Source organism: Coturnix japonica, chromosome 1, assembly GCF_054131305.1.
Source record: "Coturnix japonica strain WE chromosome 1, WE-NBRP24, whole genome shotgun sequence".
Classification (NCBI taxonomy): domain Eukaryota; kingdom Metazoa; phylum Chordata; class Aves; order Galliformes; family Phasianidae; genus Coturnix; species Coturnix japonica.
In genome coordinates this window covers 6351397-6369360 of record NC_140663.1, presented here as the reverse complement: position 1 = coordinate 6369360, position 17964 = coordinate 6351397, and the positions used below count along the sequence as shown (strand labels likewise).

The 17964-nt window shown below is 41.0% G+C and overlaps 1 protein-coding gene across 13 annotated transcripts in view; it reads left to right on the top strand.

The window, feature by feature from the left end:
- FAM107B (family with sequence similarity 107 member B) overlaps window positions 1-17685 on the top strand; it is a 96147-nt gene extending 78462 nt beyond the window's left edge. For all 13 annotated transcript variants that reach the window (XM_032442107.2, XM_015873619.3, XM_085512522.1 and 10 more), the window contains 3 exons: window positions 8774-8957; window positions 12996-13149; window positions 14518-17685. In XM_032442107.2, coding sequence (XP_032297998.2) covers window positions 8774-8957; window positions 12996-13149; window positions 14518-14634 — 455 coding nt within the window. In that variant the 3' untranslated portion in view covers window positions 14635-17685. The remainder of the gene's footprint in view (window positions 1-8773; window positions 8958-12995; window positions 13150-14517) is intronic.
- The last annotated feature ends 279 nt before the right edge of the window (window positions 17686-17964 follow it).

Here is a 17964-nt window from a genome sequence, read left to right as displayed (position 1 = left end):
AGATCTGTTAGATGTAGAAACTTGAGCCATGGAGAGCACTAGCAGTGGCAATGCTTGCTGCCGTGACCGAGCACGTTGAGCTCACCGAAGTGCTTTCAGTGTTCACCAATGACCATTTGTTTAGTCTCTTTTGATTCCAAAACAGAGACATGCTTAAAAGCCACAATCATGTAGACTTGCTGCTTCCTCAGACCTTAACCAGCAAGAGAGCCAAGTTGTGACCTAACACTGGTTTTATTCCCCAGCCAGTGTGTTTAGGTCCATTCTTTGCTCTGTATGAATCTTGTGCAACCCTTTCTTCTTTGGCTTCTTTTTCTTTGAGGTTTATCTTTATTTTCTCCTGCAAACGTGAGGAGACAGGACCTCCGTGAATTAGCATGTGACTCTGAGATGTGAGTAGTTTGTTTTAGTAGCTTGCTGGCCCATTTCTTCCGCAGCACATAGAGCAAGTGATCCGTCCTACTGAAACCCAAAGGAAGGAAGCAAGGGGCAGAGCTGAGGGGCTCCTATTGATGCTGGTGGCATGGCTGGGCCCCTTCATCAGTGCTGCAGTGGGAGGACAGGCTGGGATTTCCCTCCAGGTGGTCTGTCAAGCAGAAAGGTAACAATTGTAGGAAATTCCTGTCACCAACTCAAGCTCAACAAACAATCCCTGTGTGAGAGACTGGGGTCATCCCTCCGATTTCTTATTTATTTTTCTTCATGAGCTATTGGGAATTTGATGAGCAGTTCCTTTATGGGGGGATTTGTACTGCCAGAGTATAAGCTAAAATCTCACCTACGTGCTTGCTAAGCTGGTGTGACTGCTTTTGGTTTAGATGTTGACATTGTGGGTTCTTCTTTCAAGCAGGGCAGCTCAGCTCTGTGAGGAGCACATCGACGTGGTGTTCGGATGGAGGCTTGTTTCTTCAGAAAACAACGCCCTTCCTCTGCGAGCAAGGCAGGCTGTGCTGCCCTTTCACTTGCTGTGTACCAACTGATATGCAGCGCTGCCCTGGTTTCAGAGCTTCCTGGTTTATAGGGTTGCAGTAAAAGCTGCTGGCTGTAGCTGCTCTTAAAGAGCATGTGAAAGTCAACAGCTTCGATAGATGTGACCCAGAGTCAATAGTTTTGCTTTCTATAATTTCCTGTTTTTGAGGGCTCCGAGTCCTTCCATTAAACAGTGAAGAGGTGACGTTTCTGTAGATGCATTGTGGCACATTGTGTTCTTTCAGGTCCCCTGTTAATCAACTTTGCAGTTTTGTAACTTCATATGTATCAAGCTTGGCTGTCTGAAAGCCATCTATGTGTGCCATGGCTCCTATGTCATACATCTTCTGAAGGCTTGTTCTGACTGACATGCATTCTTACACCCACAGTTTCCTTGTAAATCCATTATGGTACCTTTGGTTAAGGTCACGAGGAGGGTGTGGAACAGGCTATTCTTTTAATTTCTTGCTCTGCCTCCCTTTTGGAAGATCAGGTCATCAATTTTATTCAGGCATTTTCTTTTAGGTCTTTCTTCCTTGCCTTTGTAGTGGTGCCCTTTTGGACTGAGTTGAAGTGAGGAGCCACATACCTGAAATACATCTCGGAGTGCTGAGAGCAGATAAAACAGGTCTGGGCAAGGAAGGGTGTCTCTTTGTGGACACAGCACAGTCTGGAATGTGGATGTAGTTGCCAGAGCCAAAATCAACTTGCAGAGGTGAAGGCTTTATTTCTTTCCTATGAGTAAGCTGGGAATGTATTATCTTGGAGTAGCGATATGTATACAAAAACTGTTCCTTTTTGTTTCCTTTTCTCTGTTTCTAAGAAAAGATATTCTTTGGGTTAAGAAATGGAAATCATACAATCATAGACTGTCGTGTGTTGGAAGGGACCCATAAGGATCATCACATCCAACTTGTCAGCAAAGAGAGAACTTGGAAAAAACAATTTTACTAGCGCAGATGTTTTGGTTTTTTTCCCTTCAAGCCAGGAAAGGATTTTCTTCCTGGAAAATGGAGAGAACTTGAGAGGTTGAGTTGGCCAGTAATCGATTTGTGTCTGAGGAAGTACTTGGTTTTTCTCTAACTACCTAGAAATATACTTAGGAAATGGGCAAATTGCACTGAAAAACGCCGCGTGTTTTTCATTATGCCAGTGTTTCTAAATGTGTTGAAAATAGTAATCTTTAATGTCGAATTTCTTTTAAGTTGTCATTCAGAAACAATGTACACCCATTATTAATGAGGGGAGGCATGACAGCGCAGCAGATCGTGCTGTGCCATAACTCCAAACAGAGTGCTGGTCTATCCCAGAGATCAGCATGAGGCACGAAGCAAGATCTGGAGCTTCACTAAACCCTCACACTCCAAAAGGCAAGAGTTGAGGATTTACAGCACTGGTGTAGCTTAAGCAGCATGTAAACTACTCAGCTCACTTGGTCTCATTTTTGCTGCTGTTCCTACTTAATGTAAACCTGATTAATGCAAAGATTCTAATTTTCAGATATCATTTCAAATGCTTATTAATTGCATTCATAGACTTATACGTTTCTAAAATTAGAAGGGATAATTATCCTGTAATTTAATCTCTCCATGTGATTGAACTGCCTTTCACTTCATACTACAAGTCTTTCGTCACTTTACTATAGAATCATAGAATCATAGAAAGACCTGGGTCTAATCCCTGTCTCCAACCATCTTCAGGTTGGCTGTTTGTAGGATAAACAAGCTGGTCTTAAACTGCACATTTTTTAAGCCAAGTGGACTGAGCTCTTTGGATCATACCAATATACGATGTATTCTCCAGTTCTTAGCATTACTGCTTTTGTATTTTGTAGAATCATAGAATCCTTAGAGTTGGATGGGACCTCTGAAGGCCATCTAGTTCAACTCCCCTGCACACAGCCACAGCTAGATCAGGTTGCCCAGGGCCTGATCCATCCTGGCCTTGAAGGTCTCAAGGTGCCTATAACCTCTCTCGGTCCAAAATTTTGTTATATATACTTATAAAGGTAGGTTTATCTGTTTTGGCTTTTAAGTGGCATAGACTTATTCTCAAATGAATCAAGCGCTCAGATCTTTCTTGATCATCGTTGTTGCCATCGTTGTAGCATCCAGAAGAGGATTCTGATTTTAGAGAGCAGGATTTAACTTAGAACCATAGAATCAAACTGTGATGGAAGAGACCTTTACAAGCCATCTAAATAAACTTTCCTGCAGTGAACATGGACATCCACAGCTAGATCAGGTGTGCAGGGCCCCATCCAGCCACACCTTGAATATCTCCAGGGATGGGGCACCCACCACCTCCCTGGACAGCTTGTTCCAGTGCTTCCCTTCTCGTGTTTCTGGACCTTGCATAGAGACACGTATTGCTCTCTCACCTCTCTCATCAGTTCTTGGTGGGCAAAATAAAAACATACAGAAACAACCATCACTGTCTGTTCCTTTCTTGTGTGGAAGAATCTTGCTGAAGTGTGTGAACAAGATTTTAAGAGCATTCAAGACTCACCAGTCTCTTTTTGGCAGCTGATGTCAGATGTTTGAAATGTTTCCATTCCCCATATTAATGAGATGCTGCTGGCTGCTCTGGATGTTTTTCCCCCAGCAGAAATACCCCTCTTTAATGTTAAACCTTCCTGTGACTGAGAAATATCTGACTTGTAATGCTGATGGCTTCACAAACAGACAGTCTCAAAAGCAGGACCTCCTGCTAAAAGGCCGTGGGATTTTTTACTTGTTTACTCATAAGTTTTGTACAAAAACACTGATTTTGGTCAGCCTTTCCACTTCCCCCTGCTTTGACTGCTCTCTGTGCCAAAAGCTCCTGTTCCTGTCTCTAGGAAGTCCTTTACCACTGGGTGACACTGTTTGATAGTTCTTCAGATTTGTAATAAAGTCCTGGAAGAAACTGTCCTCTGACTCTTGGAATTTCTGGTTTTGAATTAACACTCTGTTTTTATATAAAATGTAGATTGACCTACTTCTCCTGAACATTGTGTTTACTATGGTGTGTAATAATTACCGTGTAGCACAGAGGTGAAATTGGTTTGGATTACAATAAATTCGTGTTCATTGGTTCTCATGATTTCAGTGTAAAGTGAAAACACTCTTCAAGTCTCTTGTCTCTCTTTCTTTTTTCCAGATAGACTGCAAACTAAGAGGGAACAGTCATTGTGCCCTTACCAGCATCACCCTTTAGCCATTAGACTCACTGGGGATGTAGGCTCTTCTCTTAGCACCCAAGGCTTGACTGAACTTCAAAGCGCAGGAACAGAGATTGCCTGGTAGTGTTTAAGCTGTATTAGAGCCATGAGCAATGCTTTGCATTTAAGAGAACTGTGGTAATATGGAACACTGGCCCAGATCTTGCATTGCCTTTCCCTTTAGGTGTCAGTGCCAATGCAAACATCTTTAAAATGACCCTTTTTCTTCTGGTTTCTCATCTAGTGGATGTTTTATCTGTGCTGTGTTGACATTACATTCTCAGCTGTACTTAATGGAAGAAAATGAATGTTAACTGGATATCCTTAAGGTTTGGAGTGCTTTAGTTCATTTTAATATGACAATGGAAATAGTTTCAGTAGCTGCTGAGCCCTGCTTTTTTCCAGACTCATGGCATCACTGAAATTGCTTATGGCTGCTCTGGTCAAGTAATCAGGTGCAACACCACAGTTACTGCAAGGAGTCTCCATGGTCCTTCAGTCTTTTGGCAGCTATGTGACTAATGAAGCCATCAGCTTCTGGTACCAATACCTTGTTCCCTAGGTCTGAGGCTGGATGGACCCTGTTCAGTGCCATTGCAATCAGGAGGGTGTTCTGAGTTAATGTGATTGTGTTTATGTGGGTCTAATTGCAGTGTCATCTATCAGCCTCACACATTTCTTAAGAGTGTTGCTGTAAGATGTGCCATCAGACAGCAGTGAATGAAAGGAGAAGGGTAAATGAACCATTTCTATTTGCATTTAATAGTATTTTAGGAGGTCTTTCTTACTGGCGTATTCCTGTGAGGTAATCCCAACATTATTGCAAAGGAGAAAGGTTACATACCTACAGAGAGTTTATAAAATCTGCCTGTAAGAAGGGCGCTGTTAGTCACACTGTTCTGGCATTGTACTGACAGCAAAATTTCAGGCTTGCAGCTTCATTTAGCCTACTGTGATCCAGACCTCACTGTTGCTCTGAGCTGCGGAAGCCTGCATGGATAGAAGCCAAACTGCTTGGACATGGGCTGGCATTAGCATCTTGCTTGGGAAGAGTACTTTGCATTCTATTTTCAGCAGCTCTAACTTTAAGAACGAAAGGGTGAACTGTGGGAAGTTATTAATGATATCTGTAATCACGGATTAATCAAGTATATCTTTGTAGTCAAGTGCCTCTTGCTGCACTGAGTGCATTTAGATGAAAATGATAATGGTGAAGGGCTTTGATGTACAGTGTTGAGAAGGTGATTGGAAGGTTCAGTGTGTATAGAAGTAGCTCTTTAGGTTTCTATCCAGGCTGGACTGCGTAAGGCAGCACTGGCTGTTTGAGCTGGCACAGTGAACACTTCTTATTCCAATTCTTCTCCAAGTGGGAAGGAGGAGAGTAAAACCATATTTCTTCCTAAAGAATGCCTTTGGGTTACTTGTAACAAACCGCGAGTCTGTGAAGCAGTATAAGGATCTAAAAATGTAAGTCTTAAAAAACAGTGCTTGATGGTTTGCAGTACAGCTCAGAACAGATGTTCAGGATTTTTCCAGAGTAAAATCTGATTTCAAGAGGCATCCAGTGTTTGGGCTGATGCTTCTGGGGAAGATATTAATTCAATAATTTAATAAGGCAAAGAGGAAATGATATGAATTTAGCGTTAATGTAATTTTTGGATCCTAGACTAGTCTTATTTGGATATTCATCAGTACTCTTAGGCATTTAATTGTCTGTTTTTTAAGGGGCCTCAAGTCTACCTCCGCTTCCACAGCTGCAAATAATTGTGGGAACCATTTGAAGGGTGAAAATGCCTCATATATGTACGATCATATAAATGTCTGGTGTCTCGCAGGAATTTTTATGTTCAGATTCCATGTGTGTAGGGTGATTTCTGATATGATGAATACCAGAGAGAAAATAAATGCAGTTCCCTGAATACCATGTAAACACGAGCTTTTTTTAGCATGAACTTCCTTCTCTGAAGCCTTATGAGCTCTGTTGCTGCAAACTGGCATCTGGAGAATCCTTCACCAAGTGTTGTTAAGATCTACATTGAATCTGCTAAAAATGCCAGTGGCTGTCCATAGCAATCTTGGCACATGTCTTGTAGGGAGCTCTGCTGGACAAACCTCTATAGATGGAATAAAAAATGAAGAGCACCATAAAAATGGATGTCTCTTGGAGATATTCCCCCTAAATGTTACTTTCATTCCTCCAGCATGCGATTATTACACTGAGAACAAGCTCAGCTAGAACATCCTGCCAATCCCAATCTCTTTATCTCAGTTTTGTTGTAAGGTAACAGTGAAATGCAGAAATGGATTGTGCTTGCTCTGTGGATGTTTGGATGACTGAAAGGAGCTTCTCCAGCGCTATAAAGGCAGCATATTCCTGCCAAGTGATTATTTGGATTAAGGCTTGGATAAATGTAGAATACTTTGTGTAGATTCAGAAGACAGAATTGTGCAGAGACCATTCATAGAATCATAGAATGGCCTGGGTTGAAAAGGACCACAATGATCATCCAGTTTCAACCCCCTGCTATGTGTAGGATCAGCAACCAGCAGACCAGGCTGCCCAGAGCCACATCCAGCCTGGCCTTGAATGCCTGCAGGGATGGGGCATCCACAACCTCCTTGGGCAACCTGTTCCAGTGCGTCACCACCCTCTGTGTGAAAAACTTCCTCCTAATATCTCACCTAAACCTTCCCTGTCTTGCCAGGAATGCTGGAGCATTACTAATAACACATAATAATAATGTGCTTCATGTTCCCCTGTGATGATCTGAGAGCTACTCTATGTCTTGTGGTTTGTGCAGTGATGAATAGCAGGGACTCATTGAATAAATTATTATAATTTTCATTGTCATTGTATTAAACTTTGTTTTTGAACTTAAGGGATTCTGTTATTGTTCTTGGGTGATGTACCAATGTGTTGTTTGAATATCAGAATGAAACTCAGTGGTTACACATCCAGCGCAGTTCCTGTCTATTGTGCTGAACTCTTGGTGCCTCAGTCTCTTTCCTTTTGTGAAATCTACCTATGTTTTCCCTAAATGTTTGCTTTGAAAGGGTGTGGGCAGAAATCACACTGTGTTAATTGTGTTGGTTGTGTATTGCAGGACTGGGATGGTGGCCAGCCCAGATTTGCAATGGTTAGGAGGGGATTCAGTAAGCAGGAGCTGGGTGCCCTACAGTGCCAGCTCTGTTTGGAAATCCAAGCTGAAATCAATTGCAGCTTAATCACACGTGGAAAGCGTCTTCAGTTCCCAAGGGAATTCCATTCATTCACACTTGCTACTGGTAGAGCTCATGTTACATTAAGAAAACACTATTTCTGACCTTGGAGTTTTGTTTTTAAAAATAGAAATGGGACAGAAGAAAGAAGAATAGACTCCACTTTAAGTTTTTTTGCCAAAAGCAAATGTGCAAGTTGCAAAATATTGCATCAAACTTTCTGAGAAGTGATTGAATCCAGTTGGTTTTTAGGGGCTCGTGTTAGAAGACCAATATGTTCGTGATGAACAGTTGTGGGTGATTCTGCATTTTTCATCTTTGCCTATGCAGATGGGAAACTTGTCTTAAAGAAGCAGCAGGTCATTTTCTGGCTGATTACACAGTTATTCTGTATATAGAAAACTATACTTTTATGATTATACGGTACTTTTATGGAGAGCTGTGGATGATAAATGCCTTCCAAGAGACTGACAGTCATTCATAAAGAAGATAAACTTCAACACTTCTAAGTGACCTGCATTGAGAAATAGTCTCTGTTTGGGGTAGTTTTTTGGCCTTTTTATAGGACATGCAATTATACATTACCATGGTCTTCCCAGCAGTGCATGGCAGAAGCTGGAACACAGTTCATCGTAGAGCTCAGTGAGCCTGGGAACAGGTTGCCTGTAGAAGCTGTGCAGCCTTGGGGGATGTAGGACCTTGTTGGATAAAGCCTTGAACATCCTGGTTTGACCCATAGTTAATATTGCCTTCAGCAGGAGGTTAGACTAGAAAACCCCCATCGTGCTTTCAAATGAAGACACTGAAAGGGCTTTACAGGGTACGTTAGACACATTCACATCCAGCATGGCTTCCCTGCATCCAGTGACAAACCAGTGCTGTAGTTTCCCTTCTTCATCCGTAAGCCCACTTGCAGCCCTGCTGCTTGCTGGTGATGTTCTGTATGAAGGTATCCACAACTTATTACACATCTTTTCACTGTGCCAAGAGGTAAGCCCTGGTTACAGTGGGATCTGAATTAAAATGCAGATTCAGCTTCTAATGGGAAATATGTGGCAAACCCCAGTGGTTCCTTGACTCATTTCAGAGCTCTGTACTCTACAGCACGCAGCATTCAGATGTTCTGTCACTCAGGCTGATGGAGGTCTCTGTCTTTTTCCTTTGTAAAACCCGCATGAAGGGATGAAGGGTTTTGAAATATCTACAAAAAAAATGGTACTGATGTTTGCACTGAGCACATTAATTTACTCAGTCAAAATCTATCCAGAAAAGCTTAAATGTTATTAACATGGTGAAGTGTGCCACTCTGTGTCTTAATACACTGAAAAACCTTTTGAAAATGGTGATTTACCATAGTCTTCCCCCATCTCTATTGTTTTCCAGATACTGTGAGTAAGGACACCAAACCCAAAGATCCATTTCCCATTCCAAGAAAGATTATGGCCGAACCAGACTACATAGACGATGACAATCCTGAGTTAATTAGACCTCAGAAATTAATTAATCCTGTGAAGTCATCCCGGAATCATCAAGATCTCCATAGAGAGCTGCTCATGAATCAGAAAAGGTAAAAGTCTGACAATCACATGTGCTATTTCCTGACCCAAACACACAGTTGAGTTTTAGTTGCATCAAAACGATGTTTCACCCCACACCCAGTAGACATATGTTTTTAGTATTAAATCATTATTTCCATTACGAAGACTTTGCCGTGTTACCCACTGTTTACGTGTAGTATAATCAGTGGTGCTACCTTCACCAGCTGCAGGTGGGATACTTAAAAAACCCATGCATAACCTACAAACAAATGCTGACACAGTAGTTGTATAAGAAAGCTATAGGCTGCCTCACTATTTCATCTGAGTCTTAATCTAACTGAAGGTCTTTCATTCTGTTTCAATGCTAGTCAAAAACTACACTGATGTCAAACGCAAGATCAGTTGTTGGTCTGTAAAAGCTTCTGTAAATCAGACTTGCCTCTTGGTGTTTGTTCTCCCATCTCATATTTGTTATTTCAGCGTTTTATTTTGTCTTCAGCTCTCAACTTGAATGGATTTTGTCAGATATTCGATAGTCACCAACAATACCATCAAATCTGTGTATTCTCACCATTCCCAGCACTTTTAGGTTAAAGAAACAGTGTATTTTGTTTCAGAAGTTATTCTGTGGTTACTTGATCTTCCTTATGACGCAGTGATAACCTGATGCCTGCTCTGCTGCTGCACAAGTGTTTCTTTTGCAATTTCTGCTTCCTTCTTCCTGGGACAGGATTGCACAGCTGTTGCTTTATCTGTTGCTTTTGAAGATGTAAAGAACTGGAACTTGATTTCATCAGCTGTGCTGAGACATGGGGGGCTTGGCCCAGGGGTAGATGAGGGTCTGTTGTTAAATCTCTTCAACAACAAAGAACTCCTTTTAAAAAGAGAAAACAGAAAACATAAAAAAATAGCTGCCTAACTACACAGAGGAGAAAAAAGCCTACAAGCTTTTGGGACTCCACCATTTAAACAAGTGGAAATTAACATCTGTATAGATTCATGATTTGATGGAAGATATCCAGTGTTACTTTGATGTCAGGAGTGTAATCCTGTATGGCTGTTCTAACAGGAGTAAGTGGAGACATGTTGTCTTCCTGCCTCCTCACAGATTAATTAGGACTTGCAATTCAGGACTCTTATGTAGTCCTTTAATAAGTTACATAATTTTAGTCCTGATACTGGCCTTGGAACTCATTCCTCGGCCACTTGCAACTGGCATGATAGTAGATCTTTTAATCTTCAATCATCATTTTCACATCTCTTCCGATAACTCGAATGCAGGGATTGCAGTGTGGATGCTACTATATCAGGAAGTGGTTTGGACTTGATTTGTTCCTTTGTCTTTTGCCCTCATTTATCTGCTGCCTGTGCAGTTATTAACTTAGCGCTGCAGTAACACCCTGAGTGTCTTCTCTACAGACTGTCTACAAAACAGAGAACCACTCAAAAGGGATATTACATAGGCAAGGGTGTGAGGATCCCCAAAGAAGAAGTGAAAGAACTATTTCAGAGTGCATTTGAGAATAAAAGTTGCTGTTAACACCCATTCAGGCTTTTTGAGATCCAGAACCTTAATAAAGTGGAGGAAGAACTACTTCAGTTCAGCTGGATTTGTGTATTTGGCAGAAGAGTTGCATTCTGAAAGTTTATCTTTTTTCCCTTTCTGGCAGGGTGGTATTTTGAGGGGAGAAAAGGGCCTTTTCTGTGTGGAAAAGCAAAATCCTCACAAATGCTAAGCTTAGATACTTAATTCTAAATGAACTGCTTACACAATGCAGCATCTCTTTAGTGATGAAGAAGTAGAAATGTTTTACAGAATGCCAAGTGAATTGGAAGAAACCGGCCTAAATAGGTGTTTGTCCTATTTTTTTTGTTGCTGACGGGATTAAACATCAAAGTCAGTTCCCAGCACCACAGAGTTTAAAGGCATTGAATAGAAGATAGTTGAAGTTTCTCAACTTACAATTTTATTGTAAAGGATGTGGAGACTGCACTAAATTAAGTCTATTTTTTTTTTTCCTTTTAAAGTTTATGAAAGCATAAAGCACTTGAAACCAGTATGAAGCTCTTTTCTTTCTGAAGAATATCCTATTACACAAAACAGTTGTGCTGCCCTCAATACCCCCTTCTTCTCTTATTGTGATTTTGATTAGTTGCAGCTGTTAATTTTAGAGCCTTATTGGTGCAGAAATGAAATACTTTGAGGGTTTCAGCAGCAGAAAATCTTTGAAGAGGTGTTTAGGGCTCTGTGCTTTATTCTCTGGTACGAGGCTTTTCCTTGATGTAGGTATTAGGTTTGTGTTATGCTTTGTTACTGCAAGTTGCCATGTATATGGAGGAATTTCAGTGCTCTGGTAGAAGCGGTTAAGCACAGTTTGCTTGCTCCATGCTAAAGTTTTTAAGGCTTATATTTATCTAGAAAAATCATGAAGAGGTGATACAAGACACCTGCTTAATCCAGTAGCAGCCTGTTTGTTGCTTTCCCTCTCTAAATGCAGGAGTGAGAACAGGATTGACGTTACAAGTGTTATTCCACAGCCTGACTACTGATCCCTTTTGATTAGATGGAGAGATCTTCTGCAGGTGTTAGTTATGCTGTAGTTGGGATAAATGGGACATCTAAATCAGCAATGTGTATTGTTACTTAACAGCTTGCATCTGATTCATGGCTACCTTCATTGCTCATCAGTATAGAAGTTCCCATTGATTCAGCTCTCACTGACCCAGATGTAGTAGTAGTCATTAATAGTAGTAGCAGTAGTCATTATAATAAAATATTACTTCAGATTTTTCTCTGCCTGACTTAATTTTTAACTGCTGAAATGTAATTAAAATAGCGTGAAACATAAAATATTAATACAGTCTTGTAGCTCGTTGCATTCAGGCCATGAGATACATTATGAGAAGTATGGAGCAGCATGTGGTGTTGCTAAATATTTGATTTTGCTGCCAGGGTATGTACACTGATAGAATGTTGCATAATATATGGAGTCGCTCATAGATGCCACTTTAAAATGGCTTTTTAATATATTTTTAGACGTGCTGTCAGATACACATGGAAGAATTAAGCAACCACAGATAATATACAGTGAGAGGTGGTGAAAATAAGCTTTTTTGGAAAGCTTCTTCAGATTATTGAATTTCTTGTAACTGCAGTTAAAAATGGCTGATGTTACACTCACACCATCTTCCTCCCAGTGAAGACTTACAGTAACAAAGGCATTGTTTGGATCTTTCTGCCCCAACTAACAATGGAATGATGAGGATATTCCAAATAGAACCCAATAATATCTTAAGTTGGAAGGGACTCAAAAGGATCATTGAGTCCAACTGCAAACACTTTTTCATTTTAGAGTAGTGGGCTTGGAAAATATTTTGCCCTAACTAAAATCTCATCAGAGGGAGCATCCCTTCCCCCTTTGTCCAATCTCCAAGGTGACTGCAAGCTTTTTGGGGGGTTCTTTTTGTTGTTTTAGCCCCTTTCTGTGTGATTTTCAGCATAGCCTGGGAACTCTCTCTGTTCTCAATGGAAATAGTGTAGCACCAGGCATGCCTAAAGCTGCCATATTGTCAAGGAAGGACTGAATTAATGATTTCCAGGAGCAACATGACAAAATCCGGAGGGACAATGTGTTTTTGTTCTGTCTGTGCAGACTTTGTGCCCAGTGCAGGACTGTGCAAATGCAATTGCTCTGAATTACCAGCTAGCTTTCTCTGTTTTCCAAAATTAGTTTTCAGCTCTTGATTTTTGATGTTTTTCAAGTTGGTTCTTCTGGAATGGAGAAAAGAGAGGGAAGGCTGAAGGTGGAAGCCGTAACAGCGAATTATTCAGGAGAAACACTAGTATGTGGCAAATATTCTCAGTAATAATATGGCTTCATTTCCAGCTGATAGAGACCGATACATCTTCTGTCCATTTTTTCCTTTTAATTAAATATTTGTATTTCAAAGTACCTAAATGGGCAGCCAGTTGACTTGAGAAAACCTGCCTATGGTTCACTGTGAATGTCAGCTTATTAAAAAATGATCTTTCTTCCTTCTCCCCTCTACTCCTGTTTAATTTGAAGGGGTCTTGCACCTCAGAACAAACCAGAGTTACAAAAGGTGATGGAGAAAAGAAAAAGAGATCAAGTTATTAAACAGCAAAAAGAAGAGGAGGCACAAAAGAAGAAGTCAGACCTGGAAATAGAGCTACTGAAACGGCAGCAGAAACTGGAGCAGGTAAGATGGGATCTAACACTGACTTTACATATCAATCTCTGAGCTCAACACCTGGTATTTCCTTTCTAAGGAAGAAGCAACAGATGATTTTTGTCACAGTTCCTCTGACAAAATGCAGATAAATTGTTTACAGTAAGAACAGGTGTTAGACTGCAGTGCATTAAAACTAGACACTTGATGAATAAAATCCTCAGTCGCTTCTTTCTTCTGGGCTGTGTAGAAAACTAGGTGACTTTCTGAGGCTATGGAGGGTCTTTTTAATGAATGAGCCCATTGGCTTTTTCAGATGAAGGAAAGCATTCTCATACCCTAAGTACAGAATTATATGGGGTTGCAGTCTTTTGCTGGGACACATAACTGCTAAGCAAAGTGACAGCGAAATGAATCTGGGCCTCTTAAGGCACTCTGTGTACCTTAGAGGCAAAATTTCTTCAGTTAAATACCTCATGTATTTACAGAAATAAATTAAATTTCTCAACAGAAATCAATTAAATCAAATAACTCCCTTGAAAATGAGGTGTAGTCACATCAGCCCTCAGAGAGATATGGTCAACTTCAGGTGGCTTAGTCTGTGGGAAGATGCCTGGTTTGGAATTCAGCCACTCAAGGACACACGTAGAATAGAAAATGCCCTTAGAAGAGGAAAAGCCTGCCCACTGCAAGAAATGTTGTCACAGAATCACAGAATCACACAGAATCACAGAATGACCTGGGTTAGAAGGGACCTCAAGGATCATGTAGTTCCAACCTCCCTGCCTATCAGGGCCACCAAACATACACATTTACTAGATCAGTTGTCACTTTGTAAGCATTGTAGGGATGTCATTAATTGACAGTATGACACATGGAGGAATTATGTCGTGATTTACTGTAACAGGGCATGTTCCTCATCAGTGAACCAGTGACAAAGGAGACATTACTAAGGTGAGCTAAACAACACCAACAGTGTGGTCCCCATTAATCAGAGAGACCATGGTGTGTGTTCTAAGAGAAAGATCCTTTCGGGAGCTTTTGTTAGTTTTCTAAAGGGTTGTTTCCTTCTTTCTGGTGATATGACCTGTCTGCCTTCACTGTGGGTTGCTAAGCAGTCCTTATTTTGCACAGTGTGTAAGTAAGGTTCTGCATTAGCACGTAGTGCAGGTTTTTGCAGCCTGCTGGAATGAGCTAGAGCCAAAGGTTTGAAAAGGCTGATAGTTTGTGAGAACAGATAGTCCCAAAGAAATTCAACTGGAACTTTTCTATGAGAGAAAGAAAGGAAGCAATTTAAATTGTTTTGCATGGCCAGTTATTGGAACCGTTAACATTTTTGTCTTTTGCTTTGATCATCCCTTTTATATGCTTTTATTTAACACCTGAATCTCTTTTAAGCTGGAACTGGAGCAACAGAAGATACAAGAAGAGCAGGAAAATGCACCTGAATTTGTCAAAGTCAAGGGTAACTTGAGGAGGACGGTCCAGGAAGCTACAGAAGCGCCAGACTCATAGAGGCAGCGCCCACTAAGACTTCCAGCTTTCCTGCTGTGGCTGCAGAGAGACTTTTGCAAGTTGTCTCAGATTTGCCCCGTCAGGAGGGAAAGGAACAGCATCCACCTGACACTTATTGAAGATGAGATTTTTGTTTCCTAGGATGTGTGGATTATAAAGACTGTAACAGATCGACTTGCCAAATGCAGTTCTGGGATTGATGCGTGGCATCAGTGTCATGGACCAGTCTGAAGTGCTTACTCAGAGATTTTAACCAGGGATAGTAGGGAAGCTTCTTCAGTGTTGCACTGCTTTTTCTCTCTTGTGATTCTAGTTTAGTGGAGGTACACAGATGATATTTTGCTTTAAATCAAAACAAACTCCACCTGTGATATCTTAGGAAACTTTACTGTGCAGATAAGTTTTCTCCATCTAGACCTAAAGCCTGTTTATATCTCACAATATATTTGTGTTCATTTGGAACTTTTATCAAATATGGGATGACAGGAGGGGTGTTAATCACTGATGGCCATCCCCACAGGGATGGGCACTTGCAGGCAGAATGGGAATGCTTAAAATTCACCAGCAGCGAACAGGTGAGCAGCCTTAAAGCCCAGTTCTCCCTGTTTAGCGTGCAGAATCTGGGCTAAGAAAGAGCAGAAATCTGGTGATCCTCTCACCAGAGAATCAAGAAGCTGATTTATCTCTGTCTTTAAACCTCTCCCTTAAAATGTTGTTTGAAGGTCTGTACAGTGCTACCTGTGTATTTACCTCTCTTACCTCTCAATGCAAAATGACCTGTTTTCTAATCTTTGTATTTTGAAATCCTGCCTACTTTACTGCTGTGGCCTTTCTCCTCCAAGAACATGCTGGTCTGAGTGCAGTGTTAGCACATGACTCATTTGCTGGAACAGAAATCAGGAGTCTTTTCTGCCATCAGTTCCTGCTCAGCTCTTGCAGGGATTTTATGTAGCTCCTATAACAGAGTCCAACTGATGGTTGGAATCTACCAAAATGGAGAACTCTTCCCTGTAGTGAGGCATAAAATGACATTCATTTTATCCTGTCCTTCCTCTAGTCTCAGCAGAGGGGAAATGTGTTACCACTGACTCTTCAGGTCCAGTTCCATCACCTTCTGCCTTTCTGCAAGTTATTCCATGACTTGCCATTAAATAAAATACTGTTGAGTTTTATAGGGATGGCAGAATCTGATCCTTCATGCTTATGACTACTAGTTATCCAGGAAAGCCTGGGATGCAGAGGGGGAGGGGGGGGAACAGATTACTCTTGTAGGATTATAGGGTTGGATTCTTACCTGGTGTGAGTAGGTGCAGATATTTTGTCTTCAGAAAGTGGGGAGGAATCCTCATCTTCTTTGCTTAGCATATTCCTAGCTCTCACTAAAGCTGTGCTCATCCGTATCAGCTGAGGATCTAATCATAGTCTTTGCCTTAGGATGCTAAATGAAACGATTTTGACTCTGTATTTATAAAGGACATAATTGTTTGAGAACACTTTTTTACTAATATCAACAGTGGCGTGTTTGTATTGTGGGGGAGGGTTTGTTGGTTTGCTTTTTTAGTTTCTTTTGCCTTTCCTGTAAGTATCGGATGTTTAAAACACAATTTCAGCATAGCGCTTGGGACAAAATGCTCCCAATTAGCAATGTTTCCTAGAGACAGACTTCAGTTTCTCAAGATCCAGGCATTTATTATGAGGACATAATCAGATCAAGAGTAAATTGAATTGCGATAAGTGTGTTGCCATTGATTTAGATTTGCAGTGTGACTCATATCTAGATGATTAAATGTGAAGATGGTCTGCCAGACCGTTCTGATTATGGAGTTACAAAGGACAAAGGCCAAATATGACTCTTAGTATTTTCTCAGAAGAGGAACACTCAGTGCTGCAGATTCTTCCTTACTCTTCCTTCCTCTATAAGGAGAGAACCTTCATTTCTGGCATTTGCACTGTTTAGAGTTGTTCCATATTGTTGATTGTTGGAACAGTGTTACATACCAGAGTTCCATGCCACACATTTTACCTTAACCGTTCCCAGCCTACCAAACTTTATGTCTGTTGGCTTCTACTCTACAATTAACCTTCTGTTCAGCATGGAAATGTCTGAGAATCGATGAGGAAACCCTCCTCTGGCTTCAGCAGGCTATTTCTTTGCAGCCCTTTGTCTTCAGTGAACGTAGCAATCCTACTGTGCAGGCGCAGCAAGGTGAATGGAGTTGGGTGCAATCCAAATGGCACCAGAGTCGGTAGGGACAACAGTTTCTCCTGGACTTCTGTAAGCATTGGATTGGGCCCTTGATAGTGGAAAGTATGTTGCTTCCTCTCCATATCAGCTTGTGATTCAGGGTAGTTTCTTGTTACTAAACACAGGCAGCCAGAAAAACCCCTTGTACATACAGTGTGAAGTAGGTTTGTTTTTCTTCCATTTGGAGTTCATTCTGCATACGAGCAGAATATCAGCGTGTTCATTAGCACATCTTTGAATCCTGCTGACCTTTTAGTCTAGGAATCCGAATCACTCTCCTATTGATTTGACAAGCAAAAGCCTGTCTTTAATGTCAGGATTGGGCTGGGCTGGGTAGCTCTTACATGGGTCCTCAGCTATCAGAGCATGAGTGTCTTGGGTGGCTACCCACGTTAGACACTGCTTGCTGATGGAGGTGAGCTATTCCTGATCTGCCCTTCAGCTCCAGGGGATCTGAAGCAGTCCTGCAAACACTGCAGTGATTTGAAAATGGCTTTCTTACTTTGACCCCTCCCGCCTCTAATAAGGCAGTACTTCATAAAAATTCTTGCTTTTGATAGTATAGTAGTAAACTTTTTTAGCATTTTTGTGGCTTTAACCTTCTGTTAATATCTGCACTTGTTTGAGTGTACATATATAAATATATATAAATATAAAAAAAAGGGAGCCTTAAAGGATTTGTTTTCATAATTTAATATTTTTTGTATTTGCTCTTGTACAATTGTTTTTAACTAAAGGTATTACAAAAAGGAGGAATACTTAGAACCAAAGTTATGCTTAATAAAATCTTCTACATGCTTGGAGTATGCAGCGGTGTCTGTCACATCCTGTTGGAATCAAAACTGTGGGGTCAGCACTGAAATATCCAGCTGATAGAAAATCGTGAAGCATCAAGGCTGTGGTGACTTCTGGGTCCTTAAAACTGCATCCACAGAATCACAGAATGACCCGGGTTGGAAGGGACCTCAAGGATCATGTAGTTCCAACCCCAATCCGTGTTCATATTTGCAACATTGCTGGTAAGGTAATTTGCAGGAGAAAGGTAAGTTGTGTCTCTTAGTCCTGTTATCTCCCCATGTCTTTAA